The sequence below is a fragment of the Cricetulus griseus genome, chromosome 3 (genome assembly GCF_003668045.3).
Source record: "Cricetulus griseus strain 17A/GY chromosome 3, alternate assembly CriGri-PICRH-1.0, whole genome shotgun sequence".
NCBI classification, from domain to species: domain Eukaryota; kingdom Metazoa; phylum Chordata; class Mammalia; order Rodentia; family Cricetidae; genus Cricetulus; species Cricetulus griseus.
This window is the reverse complement of record NC_048596.1, coordinates 246,070,162-246,084,899: the sequence shown is the minus strand read 5'-3', so window position 1 is coordinate 246,084,899 and position 14,738 is coordinate 246,070,162. Positions and strand designations below refer to the sequence as shown.

The 14,738-nt window shown below is 42.3% G+C and overlaps 1 protein-coding gene across 1 annotated transcript; it reads left to right on the top strand.

The window, feature by feature from the left end:
* Window positions 1–132: 132 nt before the first annotated feature.
* Acot13 (acyl-CoA thioesterase 13) lies at window positions 133–11,767 on the top strand. The gene is made up of 3 exons (XM_027409334.2): window positions 133–398; window positions 9,446–9,630; window positions 11,518–11,767. The coding sequence occupies exons 1-3, from the start codon at window positions 318–320 to the stop codon at window positions 11,672–11,674; spliced, it is 423 nt and encodes a 140-aa protein (XP_027265135.1). The 5' UTR covers window positions 133–317; the 3' UTR covers window positions 11,675–11,767.
* The last annotated feature ends 2,971 nt before the right edge of the window (window positions 11,768–14,738 follow it).

The following is a 14,738-nucleotide window of genomic DNA, read 5'->3' as shown; positions in this document are numbered from 1 at the left end:
CGGGAGGACCGCCCTCTTAGGGCTTAGGCGAGTCTGCGCAGCAAGCCAGGCGCCGACACCACGGGGGAGGTGGGGAGAGGGCAGGGCGGGGCGGGGCGGGTGGGGCAGGGAGGCTGCGCATGCGCGGTGGAGCCCTGGCGATTAGTGCTCGCGCTCCGAGGACTTGGGCAGCGGGAGCGCGCCACTCTCCACCCGGAACGCGCGGCGAGACGGGCTGGGCTAGCAGATTTGACCTTCCATGTTCTTGTGCTTTCACAAGAGTCTGTCTCTTCCAGAGTTCATTCCCGCAGAGCCCAGAATCTTGAGTTGCGTCCACGATGAGCAGCATGACTCAGAATATACGGGAGCTGATGAAGGTCTTGTTCAGAGTTCCCGGTTTTGATAGAGTTTTGGAAAAGGTATTATAAGGCGATGCCTCTGGTGAAGGGGACGAACCTAATCAAACACCCGAGTTAGATTCTGTTTGGTGGGGTGTTCTTGAAAGTGCACCTTAGTGGCTTCTCAAACGCCGCGGGGAATGTGGATCCTCATCTAATCGTCAATAAGCATGACTGTCACAGGTTTGGTCTTTTCACCAGCAGATTGTTGGAGTGAGCCAAGAAAAGTCTGTGTATCATTTAAGGGACGCTGGAGTCTGCAGGACTAGTATATAGGAATTGTTTGTAAAGTATGAACGCGAAGTACGTTTGAGGTACCGAAGTGAATGTGGACAACTTGCTCTTATGTTGTGTTTCTTGGTTTTGAGACTGGATCTTAACTCTGTAACGTAGGTTGATAAATGTTTTATTGCATGGATATCTGTTTTTCCGATTAAGAAAGAATGCTTGGAAATTTGCAAAGAATTTGAGCGTGGAATTTAAATATTGATCACCAACAGGCATTTGAAATGTTTCTCCTTTTAACTATGTCCATAAGTGTCAGGGCTTTTGTAAAAAATAGGAAATGACACTTTGATAAATGTATTTAATATTTTCAAATAAGAAATTTTTTGGGCGGGGGGGGGGTCCGAGACAGGGTTTCTCTGTGGCTTTGGAGGCTGTCCTGGAACTAGCTCTTATAGACCAGGCTGGTCTCGAACTCACAGAGATCCACCTGTCTCCTGATGCCTCTGTCTCCTGAGTGCTGGGAATTTAAAGGCGTGTGCCACCACCGCCTGGCTCAAATAAGAAATATTTAAAATCCAAAGACATCGTTTGACAGTGACTGTTTAAAAGATAATATTATCCATAAAAAGAATTATTATTTTTTTAGAATTTTTTTAAAAATCTGTTGTGAGAATTGGCATGTAGTTAATAGCATACTTACAGGTTGGAAGCCCTCCATTACTGGGGATCTATAGCAATTTCCTCCTTAAGCTTTCATCATCACCCTTATGGGTATTATAGTACTTTGTAATATATATTTTTTGTTTTCTTTCTTTTTCTATTTTAACAGGATCTCTCTATGTAGCCCTAGCTGTTCTTGAACTTGATGTGTAGACCAGGCTGGCCTGGAACTCATAAGAGATCCATTTGACTCTGTCTCTTGAGTGCTGTGATTAACAGTATGTGCCACCATATTTGACTATATTGTGTGAGATAATTTTGCCATTGGTTTGGTTGCCTTTGAGTAATTAGTTAAAACTCTCATACCTAGCCTAGAGGTGGTGACGCACACCTTTAGTCCCAGCACTCGGGAGGCAGAGGCAGGTGGATCTCTGTGAGTTCGAGACCAGCCTGATATACAAGAGCTAGGTCCAAGACAGTCTCCAAAGCCACAGAGAAACCCTGTCTTGAAAAAAACAAAAACAAATTCTCATTCTTATACCTTAGTCCAGTATGGTGGTGCCTACCTGTAATTCCAGCATGAGGGAGGCTGATACAGGAGAGTTTATAAGCTAGTTAACCAAATCCCCACTCCAGCCCCCACCCCACCCTGGGGGGTTTAAGTGCTTAATCTTTGGAAATCAGCATAGATTTCACATGTACAGTATGACCACACTGCAAGAGTTTAGTATTTATAGGTAGCAGCAAGTGGCTGTTCAGCCATACAGGTTGATAATAGTCGTTGTGTGATTGGTAACTTGATTTACAACAGATAAGTGGTTATGTTTTACGTAGGCAGAGAAGCTAAGACTAAAGTATATATGTGTGTATAGTGGTTTGTGTATGTATATAATGTGGTTTTTATGGTTTCCTTTGTTTTGTTTTTGAGACAGCATCCTGGCTGGTCTGGAACTTGAATTGACGTCCTTGCCTCTGTCTCCTGAGTGCTGCTGGTATTATTCATGTGGTATATACCATCATACCCAATGTATTTCTGATTAGTGATTCATAAAAGATTGTTATACTTACTAACTTTGCAGGGACTTTGACATCCTGGCTGAGTCTAACTACATTGGTCCCAGAAAAAACAAACAAAAAACAAACCACTTAACATTTCTGTGTGCCCATGGAGGCTGGGGATGTAGCTTAATTGGTAGAATGCTTGCCTAGCATGAACAAAGCCCTGGCTTACATCTCTAGCACCACATTAAACTATGTGTGATAGTACACCCAGCCACACTCACGAAGGAGGCAGACACAGAAAGATAAGAAGTCCATCCTCAACTTCAAAGCCAACCTGAACTATAAGAGACCTTGTCTCAAAAAGATGAAAAATTACATTCAGGTGAAACATGTTTTCCCTGGGGAGAAATGAACAGACATCTGCCCACCGGGCCAGGGTACCAACAGTAACCCTGCTAACATAGTGAACCAGTGAGAGTACTGGAGCACAGATGATGAGAAGGCAACCTCATCACTGAAAAGCCCACCCCAGCATGAGTGGGAACTCAATATTGCTGCATCCCTGAAGCTCCATACTTGCCAGCAGCCCCGCTAACAAAAAGTGTCCTCCCTCCAGCCTTGCAAGTCTTGATTGCTTCCAAAAAGAAATCTTTCAATTTTATCTTCCTAATAAACTCTCAAATTGTTAGGCAGCTTTGGAAAATCACTTGCGAGGGCACACAGGTTGAATACCCCATTAGTAGAGCTCAGACACACCACCACATCTTGGTGAGTGAATCTGAACTTCACAATGCATTCATACTAGAGCCTGCAAAAGAGCTTCCAGCCAGCTACAGAGCAAGAACTCCTAGGCCTTTCTTTCAAGATTATCCCATCTTGCAGAAATAGTGTACTTTATTTAAATACCCTCTTTATAGGGATGTTTGAAATATGAAGAGTACTACAATAAATGACTTGATTTTTTTCTTTTTTTTCTTTTCCCCAATAAGTGGCCTCTAAGTGCTTACAACTCTCAACGCTCCACAAGGAAGGCAGGAGCCCTCTAAAAGGCCAGAAGTGCCTCTCCTACGTTGCTGCCAGAGGCTTGGGTATTTTCACCAGCCATCTCTGGCTGCTTCCTTTGGTTGTCAGACCTATCCAAGGACACACTTATAATAATTCATAGATTCTAGGTGGCCTTTTCAATTCTAGAATTGAGCACTATTTCATCCTATGAAGCGGTATGTTTTCTGAGAACTTTTTTTGTATGATGAATTATTCTTTGAGAACTTCATAAATACATACAATGTATTTTTATCTTACTCCCTAGTTCTCCCCATAAGTCTCCCAGATCCACTCCCTGCTGCCTCCCAATGAAGGTCTTATTCTGGTAACCACAGCTACTGAGTTCATGAGTATATGGACTCTGTCCTGTTTGGAAGACACTTACTTTAGAGACATTTTTACCACAGTTTTAATAGAATAGGAGGCAGATATTCTGGCATCTAATGGGTAGAGACTGGGGTGCTAATCAGTAACCTACAGTATACAGCTGGAGGGGATGTATTTCTGTATGCTGTATACTTTGTACCATAGTGCCTCCATCACAAAGAATTACCCTGTCCACATGGCAGCAGGACAAAGGCTGAGGAACCTTGACTGTTCTGATAATTAAATATTCTATCTTTCATCCACACTAGTGAAATCACTACCCTGGCCGGGCGGTGGTGGCGCACACCTTTAATTTACTCAGGAGGCAGAGGCAGGCAGATCTCTGTGAGTTCGAGACCAGCCTGGTCTACAAGAGCTAGTTCCAGGACAGCCTCCAAAGCCACAGAGAAACCCTGTCTCAAAAAATCAAAAAAAAAAAAAAAATCACTACCCTGTCCTTTCTAAATATATACTGTGTCCTTGCCCTGAACTTGGAATTGTTGGTTCACCTTGAGACATCTCATATGTTGTTACATAAGAGAGTGTAACCTTCCTCTAAATCTCCAGTTAACAATTATTATCTAAGGAGTGGTGGTGTAACACAGGGGTAAAATGCACACATAAGACCATGGGTTCAATTCTAGTACCAACAAATAAATAAATAAATTTATTAAATTTTTTGTTAACTGGTATGTGACCCCCCTGGACCATCTTAGTATTTTATACAAAAAGTTTTGCCTCTCTGATTATCTAAATGTGACACTAGAGACTTTTTCTTTTGTTTTCCAGACAGGGTTTCTCTGTGTAGTCCTGGCTGTCCTGGAACTCACTCTATAACCAGGCTGCCTCTGCCTCCTGAGTGCTGGGATTAAAGGTATGCACCACCACTACCTAGATAACACTAGAGACTTTTTTTTTTCTTAGATTTTATTTATTATGTATACAACATTCTGCTTCCATGTATATCTGCACACCAGTAGAGGGCACCAGATCTCATTATGGATGGTTGTGAGCCACCAAGTGGTTGCTGGGAATTGAACTCAGGACCTCTGGAAGAGCAGCCGGAGCTCTCAACCTCTGAGCCATCTCTCCAGCCCCACTAGAGACTTTTTAAAGCAAGCAATGCTTTATTTAGGTTTTTAAATTTTTTATTTTGTCATTATATGGATTAGTGTCTTTGTGTATGTACTTGTGAGTGCAGATGCCAATAGAGGACAGAAGAGGGCATTGGCTCCCCTGGTGCTGGAGTTACTGGCAGTTGTGAGCACTCAACATCGGAACTGAACTCTTGTCTTCTGGAAGAACAATTTACATTCTTAACAGCTGAGCCATTTTCCAGCCCTTTACTTGAATTTTTTTTTTTTTTTTTTTTTTTTTTTTTTTTTGAGACAGGGTCTCATGCAGCCTGGCTTTGAACTTTCTGTGTAGCGGAGGATGACCTTGAACTCTAGATCCTCCTCCCTTCACCTCCAAATACTAGGGTTATAGGTGAATTACCATGCCCAGCATAATTAGGGATTTCTTAAGTCAATGAATCAAGCATTGATGTAGTTAGGCAGATCACTGGGAAAGCACATGAGGAAAGATGGCTGTACTTGTCACCCAGAACATGGCTATCTATAATAGCATTTGAGGTTAGATGGGAGGGGTCAAAAATGATGTGACAGTGAGTCCCATGTTCATAACCCATTTGAATGCATAAGATGCTGGCAAGAGACAAGGCATTGAAGGCCACAGAGAAAGGACCAGAAGACTGCATGTGCCTGTGCAAATGTATAAGACAATTTATAAGGCTGGCTGTGAACTCACAGTTCTACCTGCCTCTGCCTCCTGAGATTAATAGTGTTTACAACTAAGCCCAGCTAAAACAGTGTTTCTGATAAACTGAGAAGTCCAGTGTGTCAGAGGTGACTGAGTTCATGCCAACCTACTGAAGTCAATTCCAACTTGGGAATGGAACAGACTTGGGCTGCAAGCTGAGGCAGGAGGATTGTTACAATCCCAGCCTGGACTTCATAGTGAAATCTTCTCTCTAAATAAATAAATAAATAAATAAATAAATAAATAAATAAACAAACAAAAGCCAAGCCCTGTCTTAAAATAAGCAAAGCTAAGTTATGAAGTAGAAAATCTTAACCAAAGTTCCAGAATCAAAGGGATTTTTTTTTCCCCCAAAGGGAACTTTTAAGGACTAAGCTTTTGAGCTGGAAGGAGGCTCAACAGTTAAGGTCCCTTATAGTGGAAAGACATACCATAGTGGCAAGTTGTCCACAGGAACGCGCTCGAACACACACACACACACACACACACACACACACACACACACACACACACGTACGTAATGGTAACTTTTAAAACACCAAACACTACTTTTGGTGTCCACCTGGCTCTCTAGCTTTCCGGTCTGGCCTTTATAAGAACTTCAGGTATCATTTTCCTTTAAGCCTTTCCTAATCCCTCATCATAAAAACATGGCTTTGAAAGTAAAAAGTATATAATGGCTCACTTTACTTTAAAAGTATCTATGTCAAGAAACCTGTGTCAGACTGCTCATGGTGGCAGCCACCCCTGTGATCTCATGCTCAGGAGACTGCAAGAGCTGATCTTGAGTTACTGTCTCCAGTAACCTCCTCCACTGCTAGTTTCTATACCCTGACTGGGCAGGCACTATTTAAATCTCACTTGTGTGTAACACGAAAAATAAATGACCCAGAGACTGATATTGGATTTCAATTTCAAGCTGAAGATCAGAAAAGCAAAGTAGCTAGGCTGTCACTTCCTCCGAGTGCAATGGCTGATCCTGGAGCTCTCCCAAACCTCAGACTGAAGGCTCACCTCAGCGTGCCTAGAGAATCCTGAGACTTCAGTGTCTTCCTATCCTCAGTGTGGCTGGAGAATGAATACCTGATACTCTACTGAAGACCCTGCTCCTATCTTTTATACTGTCTAGTGCTGGGATTAAAGGCATTCGATCCCAGGTGCTGAGATCATCTTTATGTGAGCTGTTTCTCTTTAGGACTGGATCAATCTTGTGTAGATCTGGGTGGCCTTGGACTCACGGAGATCCGTTTACCTCCTAATCCTGAGTCCTAGGATTAAAGGTGTGTACCACCGGGGCTGGAGAGATGGCTCAGCGGTTAAGAGCATTGACTGCTCTTCCAGAGGTCCTGAGTTCAATTCCCAGCAACCACATGGTGGCTCACGCATCTGTAATGAAATCTTTGTGTTCTCTTCTGGAATGGAGGCAGAGTATACATAACAAATAAATAAATTAAAAAAAAAAAGGTGTGTACCACCACCTCCTAGCTTCTGGCTGCTGGGATTAAAGGTGTGTATCAACACTCCCTGATCTCTATAGCTTGAGCCCGACTTTGCTTTCTGAATCCTCAGGCAAGCTTTAATAAATCAGAAATAATAAATCACCATACTTCTGTGGTTGGGGGTGGTGGCACATTGGTGGTAGACAAGAGGATCATGACTTCAAGGTTACCCTCAGCTCTTGACTACTAGATTGAGACCTAATTTTCAAACAAAATTGAAACTGATTCTTTCCCCCCTGCCAATCCTCCATTTAAAGACTCATGTTGAGTGTGGCTCAGTGATAGAATATTTGCTTAGTACACAAAATAAGGCCCTGGGTTACATTCTGGGCCTCCCTGCTATGTACTCTTAGTTTGTAAGGACATCTTGTGGCTGGACCATTTATAGCTATAAACAGGCAACCCTGGAATTTTTTTTTTCCTTTCGATTTACATTTGAGGTGGCTTATATTATTTCAGTTTGCCCCTCTTCGTGGCCTTCTATAGAATAAAAACTAGTAGAAGCACTAAAGCTGTAGCTGTGACTCAGGAAGAAGTCTAAAGGCCTCTACATTCTGATTTTATGGGAAGATCAGAAAGAAGTTAGAGGTCATTACAAATTTTTTTCTGGAAAACAAAACAAAACAAAATCTCAGTAGTGAAAACTTTTAATATGAGGCGTGTTCACAGCCTCTGACCTGCTTGCAAGCATTTCTGTGATATGAGGCAGGAAGAAAAGGGGGCCGTTGTGTGATGTTTTTGCTTTTTTGTCTTTTGGGGTGTCCACCACCCAGTTCCCAAATAAATCACACGAGGAGTCCTATTATTATGAATGCCCAGCCTTTAGCTTGGCTTGTTTCTAGCCAGCTTTACTTAAATTATCCTGTCTACCTTCTGCCACTGCCTTTTCCGTGGATTGCTGTGTAGCTGGATGGCTGGCCCCTGACACTCTCTCCTCCTCTTGCTCTCCTCTCTTCTCATTTCTTCTCTTTCTCCTCAGCCCCACCTATCCTTGCTCCTGCTTCTTTGTTGGCCGTTGAGCTCTTTACTAGACCATCAGGCGTTTTAAACAGGCAAAGAATCACAGCTTCACAGTTAACAAGTCACACACCTTAAAATAATATTCCACCACAGGGAACAAAGCCTGTTAGTGGTGGTGCATTACCTGCAGTCCCTGCACCAGGAGATGAAGGCAAACAAACCATGCCTGCCACCATAGACAATCCTCAGAAAGAACACTTGCTTCCTTTCCGTTTGTTTGTTTGGTTGGTTGGTTTGGTTTTTCCAGACAAGGTTTCTCTTTGTAGCAGCTCTGGCTGTCCTGGAACTCTGTAGACCAGGATGGCCTGGAACTCACAGATTTCTGCCTGCCTCTGCTTCGAGTGCTGGGACTAAAGGCATGCACCACAACTGCCCAGCTCCCCACCTGCTTTTTAAGCTGCTTTGAACTACTCACTAATTCATGTAGAAAACTACCCTGCTTGTATAAAAACTAGAAAACACCCAGTTTAAACCTTTTTAGTAGTGACTCGAGGATGACAGATTGTGGGGGTTAGTTGGTTGGTTGGTTGAAAAGGTCCAAAGAGAGCTAGACCCGTGGATGCAGGCCTGTGATCCTATTATTTGGGAGGCTGACACATGAGTGGACAGTGAATTCAAAGCCAACCAGGGCTTTATCTCAAAACAAATATTCAAGATGATGCTGGGAGGGGCTGGAGGGATGGCTTAGATTGTTACTCTTGGAGAGGATCAGGGTTCGGTTCCTAGCTCCACATGATAGTTCACAGCCATCTGTAACCCAATTGCAGGGGATCCAACCTTTTTTACCTCAGTGGGCACCAGGCACACTCTTTTTTTTTTTTTGGTTTTTTGAGACAGGGTTTCTCTGTGTAGCTTTGGAGCCTATCCTGGCACTGGCTCTGGAAACCAGGCTGGCCTCGAACTGATAGAGATCCACCTGCCTCTGCCTCCCGAGTGCTGGGATTAAAGGCGTGCGCCCGGCCACACACACATTTTTAACTAAGGACAAAATCTCACTGTGGGGGATAGAGAGATGGCTTTGTGGTTAAAACCACATAATATTCTTGCAGAGGACCTAGGTTTGATTCTTAGCACTCAGGTTGAGAGGTTGGCTTACAACTGTCTGTAACTCCATCTCCAAAACACCTTACATCCTATTCTGGGCTCAGAATTTGTGTGCCATGTGCATATACTTACACACACACATAAGCATAATTTAAAATACAGTATCTTTTAAGGTCTTACTAATGTAGCCCTGGCACTTAGAAACCGCACGTCTTCCTCCCTCAGTGCCTCACAGAGGGGATTAATGCTGGAATTACAAGTGTGTGTCTCTGCTTCCAGCTTCAAGATTGTTTTTGCTGTGCTGATGTATTTGAGCTATTCAAATACCATGGAATTAATGTTCTTTTTTTTTTTTTTTTTTTTTTACATTTGCTTACTATTTAGGTGACACTTGTCTCTGCTGCTCCTGAAAAATTAGTTTGTGAAATGAAAGTGGAAGAACAGCATGCTAATAAGTTCGGTACTCTCCATGGAGGCTTGACAGCAACCTTAATAGATAGCATATCAACTGTGGCTCTGATGTGCACAGAAAGAGGAGCACCTGGAGTCAGTGTTGACATGAACATAACGTACGTATCTAGATACCATCCTAGATGATTTTTAAAAAACTGATACTCATTTCAAATAACTTACATATATTGTTTAGGGGATAATAACAAAAATCTATACATTTGGGGGACATGTGTGCCTTTTTTTCAAATATCTTCAATCCACAGTTATTTAAACTCATGATTTGTAACTTTCATACAGTCCTTAAAAATATCTATTGTAAACTAGTACATCCCTTTGATCTCAGCAGAGGCTGGAAGATCTCCAGAGTTCAAGGCCGACCTGGCCTACAAAGTGAGTTCCATGATAGCCAAGGCTACAGAGAAACCTTGTCTCAAGAAACAAAACCAAAAAACGTATCACTTCTGCCAGGCATAGTGGGACACACCATTAATCCCAGAACCAGGAGAGGCAAGAAACCTCTGTGAGCTCCATACAGTATGGTTGGTCTATTTAGTGAGTTCCAGGCCAGCCTGGCCTACATAGTGAAACCCTGTTTTAAAACAAAACAAAGCAAAGCAAAATAAAACAAAAAACTCAAAATATTAAAGTATCACTAATTAGCTGGATGTGGTGATATAATCCCAACACTTGGTAAAGACTGTAGGACCAGCCTCAGCTATTTGAACCCTTATGTTCCCTACTCCCACCTCCCCCCAAAGAAGTGTGAATGACATTTGGAGGAAAGTTGTTGATCATCTCCCATGTATTACCAAAACCTCGAAACAAGGTGAACACAGGTGCCAGAAAGGGGTCCGGAATTTCTCCTATGACTACTGTTTAAATGACAGGATCAGAGAGCAGTTTGTGGCATAGACCTCAGCCTGTCACTATTGTGAAAATGTCTGTAGAAACCACTTTCCCACTGTCGACTTTCCAATGGCATACTTGAGTTCTAAAGCTAGGCATGGTGGCTCATGTCTGTAATCCCAACACTTGGGAGGCTGAGACTAAGAGGATTATCAGTTCAGGGTCAGCCTAGGCTACAAAGCAAGACCCAGTTTCAAAACACTAGAACCTTGTCAGTTTCTCGTAAGCCTGGGAAGAAATTGAGAGTTCAGTAATCAAATCACAGGACAAAATGTAGAAGATCAGATAGACTGAAAAGAGACTATGCTAATGAGCCAGTGTGTGTGTGTGTGTGTGTGTGTGTGTGTGTGTGTGTGTGTGTGTGTCCTTATTTTAGCTTGTGTGGTGAGCATGCCTTTACCAGTGTTCTGGAGGCAGAGATCTACAGAGTGAGTTCTAGGACAGGCTCCAAAGCTACTGAGAAACCCTGTCTCACAAAACCAAAGAAAAGAAAAAGCAAGGAAATCCCTTTTTTTTTTTTTCAAGACAGAGTTTTTCTGTATTGTTTTGGAGCCTATCCTGGCACTCGCTCTGTAGACCAAGCTGGCCTCAAACTCAGAGATCCGATTGCTTCTGCCTCCCGAATGCTGGAATTAAAGGCGTGCACCACCAATGCCCGTCGGAAATCCCATTTTTTTCTTTAAAAAAAATGGACAAATCCTTATTTTTTTTATGTGCATCAGTGTTTTGCCTACATGTGTGTCCATATGAGGGTGTCAGAAATCTTGGAACTGGAGTTATAGACAGTTGTGAGCTGCCATGTGGGTGCTGGGAATTGAACACAGGTCAGTAAGAACAGACCTGTGTCTGTTACTGCTAAGTCATCTCTCCAGCTCCAGGAAATCCCATTTTTATGCAAAAACAAACACATGGATGAATAAAAGATGGGCCAGGAAGCGCATCATTCAGACCAGCTGTTTGAATTTGATACCAAAAGCTTGGTAATGGTATTCTGAAATTATCTGTAGGTTAAGGTACACAGGAAAACTTGTAGACGTTTGCCACAAACTTTCAACAGTTACTTAACCACTAACTATAGTTAAATATTTTCTTTCAAGGTACATGTCACCTGCTAAAATAGGAGAAGAAATAGTGATCACAGCACATATTCTGAAGCAAGGAAAAACACTTGCATTTGCCTCGGTGGATCTGACCAACAAGACCACAGGAAAGTTAATAGCACAAGGCAGACACACAAAACACCTGGGGAACTGAGGGACCAGCAGGGTGACCGGAAAAAGCCCAATAACAATTAAGAGTATGATTTGTAAACAACCTTCTGAAAATAAATATTTAAACCAGAAGTAACTAAGGAAGCATTTTCTTCGGAGAAAATAAACTAAGAAACCAAAATACAGCTGGGCGGTGGTGGCGCATGTCTTTAATCCCAGCACTCGGGAGGCAGAGGCAGGTGGATCTCTGTGAGTTTGAGACCAGCCTGGTCTACAAGAGCTAGTTCCAGGACAGCCTCCAAAGCCACAGAGAAACCCTGTCTTTAAGAAAACAAACAAAAAAAAAAACCCCACAAAATATATATAGTATGAAGGTTGTGAATGTCTTTTTTTTTTTTTCTTTCCTTTCCCAGACAGGGTCTCTGGCTATCCTGGAACTCACTGTATAGACCAGGCTGGCCTTGAACTCAAGAGACCCACCTTTCTTTGCCTCCCTGGTGCTTTAAGTGTGTGCCACCAAGTCTAGCTGGGGTGTCTTTTCTTTTGAAGTATCTTTTGAAGTTTTAAGTCAGGTGCATGATAGTTGGATGAAGGAGTACTTGCTGTTTGAGAGTCTGACTTTTTGGCACCTAGAATACTCTTAATTCACAATCTTCTGCTGCAGCCTCCTGAATGCTGGGATTATAGGTATGTTCTAACTTGCCTGGCTAGTTCACTGTTTTTATAAGAAGTAAAGCAAAGAAGCTAGAAGACCCACTTTAAGATTACTCTAAAACTGGTCTAGTATTGAGAGAAAGATGGGTTGATAGATGTTTTGATAGATGTCAGTCAGTACCATAGGCTGGATAGCATATAAACCTCAGAAATGACTTGTAGGCCAGTTTCTACCATACTCTTTGGTGGGGCCACTTCTTAGTTCAGATAGTGCCTTCTTCACATGGCAAAGGGACACAGGAATTAACACAAAAAAGGGCCTCCCACCTCCAAAAACCCGAGGGCCCAAGAGTAGATACAGGCATCTCAAACATAGCAATAATCAATCCCTAATTTTAGGTCTTTCCCAGCCCTGTGCGGTATCACATTTCCATATCCTTTATGAGACATGACTATTAAACTTCCAAACAGAAAACCACAGTCATACTGGGAAATTAAAGAGCCTGATACACGGCCTAAAAATCTTGAGAAGCCGCTGACACTATTAGATTTTGCACCTTTTTTTGTATACAGGGCACATGTGAGCCTCCTCAACCTCCCAGACTACTGTACTGTATTCAAAAGTTAGCAAATTAGTGGATTTCTCAAAGCTCTCAAAAATTGGAACTCAGGTCAGGCATGGTGATGTACACCTTTACTCCCAGCACTCAGCAGGCAGATCTCTGTGAGTTTGAGCTCTACAAAGCAAGTTCAAGGACAGTCAGAGCTGTTACACAGAGAAACCCTGTCTTAAAAACAGTAAAAAATAAAGAGGACTCTTGGTTTCCTCATTATCAGGGATCTAGAGTGGAAAGACAAAGTAGCTTTCAGTAGACTTGAAAACACTTGAGGTCAAAAGTTACCTATATTAGATACCAAATCTCTATAGACTCTTCAGCCATGAACAAACAGGAAATCTACATCTTGATTTCTATCCCTTCCTGCTAAAAGGACAGGTAGGCTGGGACTCAGGGATGATTTATCCATGAAAGTGCTAGAAACCTGAATCTTGCATATTATGGATGGTGGGCAGAGCTAATGTTGAAACACGTTGAGAGTAATTTGAAAAATCTGTTTTGCAACCATCAAGATTGGTTGGGGCTGGAGATAGCACAAGTAAGAGTACTGGCTGCTCTTCCAGAGGACCTGAGTTTGAGTCCCAGCACTGACCTCCACATTGCATTTACATTATACAGACATACATGCAGGGCAAAACACCTATACACAAAGTGTGAAAAACTTTCAAAAGATTGGCTTGGTTGAACACTAAGATTCATCATTAACTGGGGGTGTAGGGGGGGAACATGGACATTTTCATATTGTCTGCCATCAGTCACTAGCAGTAAAGTACATAGTGCATAAACCAAAGTTAGCTTTAAGGAGCAGATGGCATGTTTCTGGATATTAACCTGAAGGGTACAAAGTCAAGCTAACCATAGACAAACTGAATTTTCTGAGACAGTTAACTAGAACATGAATGGTATACTGTCATGTTGGAAGCTTGGTAATAATACTGTAAGATATTGTAACCAGGAACACCCCTCCATCACCAAATCCTATACTTACTTGTAACATGGCCATAAGTACCAAAGGGCAAAAAGTAAATGTGTGCAACAAATGCAATGGTTGGGCAAATATGTGCAAAGAGAAAAGTATGTGCAAAATGTTAAAATCTTAATGTGTTACACCAGAACATCCCATATTGTTCGTGCCAACTTTTCTGATCATCCCGAGTTAAAATGGCTACTGAATTACCTAATATGTTCAACAGTAACAGTGTAACAGTAAAACGGATTTTAAAAAGCCACTGGCATCTGGTGATTTAAATCCTCTACTTATATGAGCTTGGGCAAATTTCTCAACCTGGATGTCTACTTCCACTCCAAGCTGTTAAAGACAGCTGTAGAACAATGCCTGGCCTTAGGGAACCTTCAAAACCAGTGGTGGTGCTCAGGAAGCAAGCTGGTGGATTTGTTATGGAAATTCAATTCAGCCAATAGGTACCAGTCCCTTCAGGGCAGGGCCTCAGGTGCTATGTGTGGACTGAGAGCAACCTCTAGCTCTCTTGGGTGGTAGTGATCTGATAGCAGTATCCTGTTCCTCATATCTTTAAATTGTGGATGTTCTGCCAAATAAATATTTTTCTTTCATTCAGAATCTGTGGACTCCCTTACTCGGCCCACAGATCTCTGAATTAGAGGCCAGTCTGATCTACAGAGCTAGTACCAGGACAGTCTCCAAAGCTACAGAGAAACCCTGTCTGGAAAAACAACAAAAAAAGGAAACTTTGAAAATGTTGTATCAAATTGATTCTACCTTCGAACTAGTCAGAGAACAAAATCAGAGAACATGTAAAAATGCCCTTTTACATTAAGAATGGTTATTTTTTCCTTTTCTATGAAACAAAGCAAAGG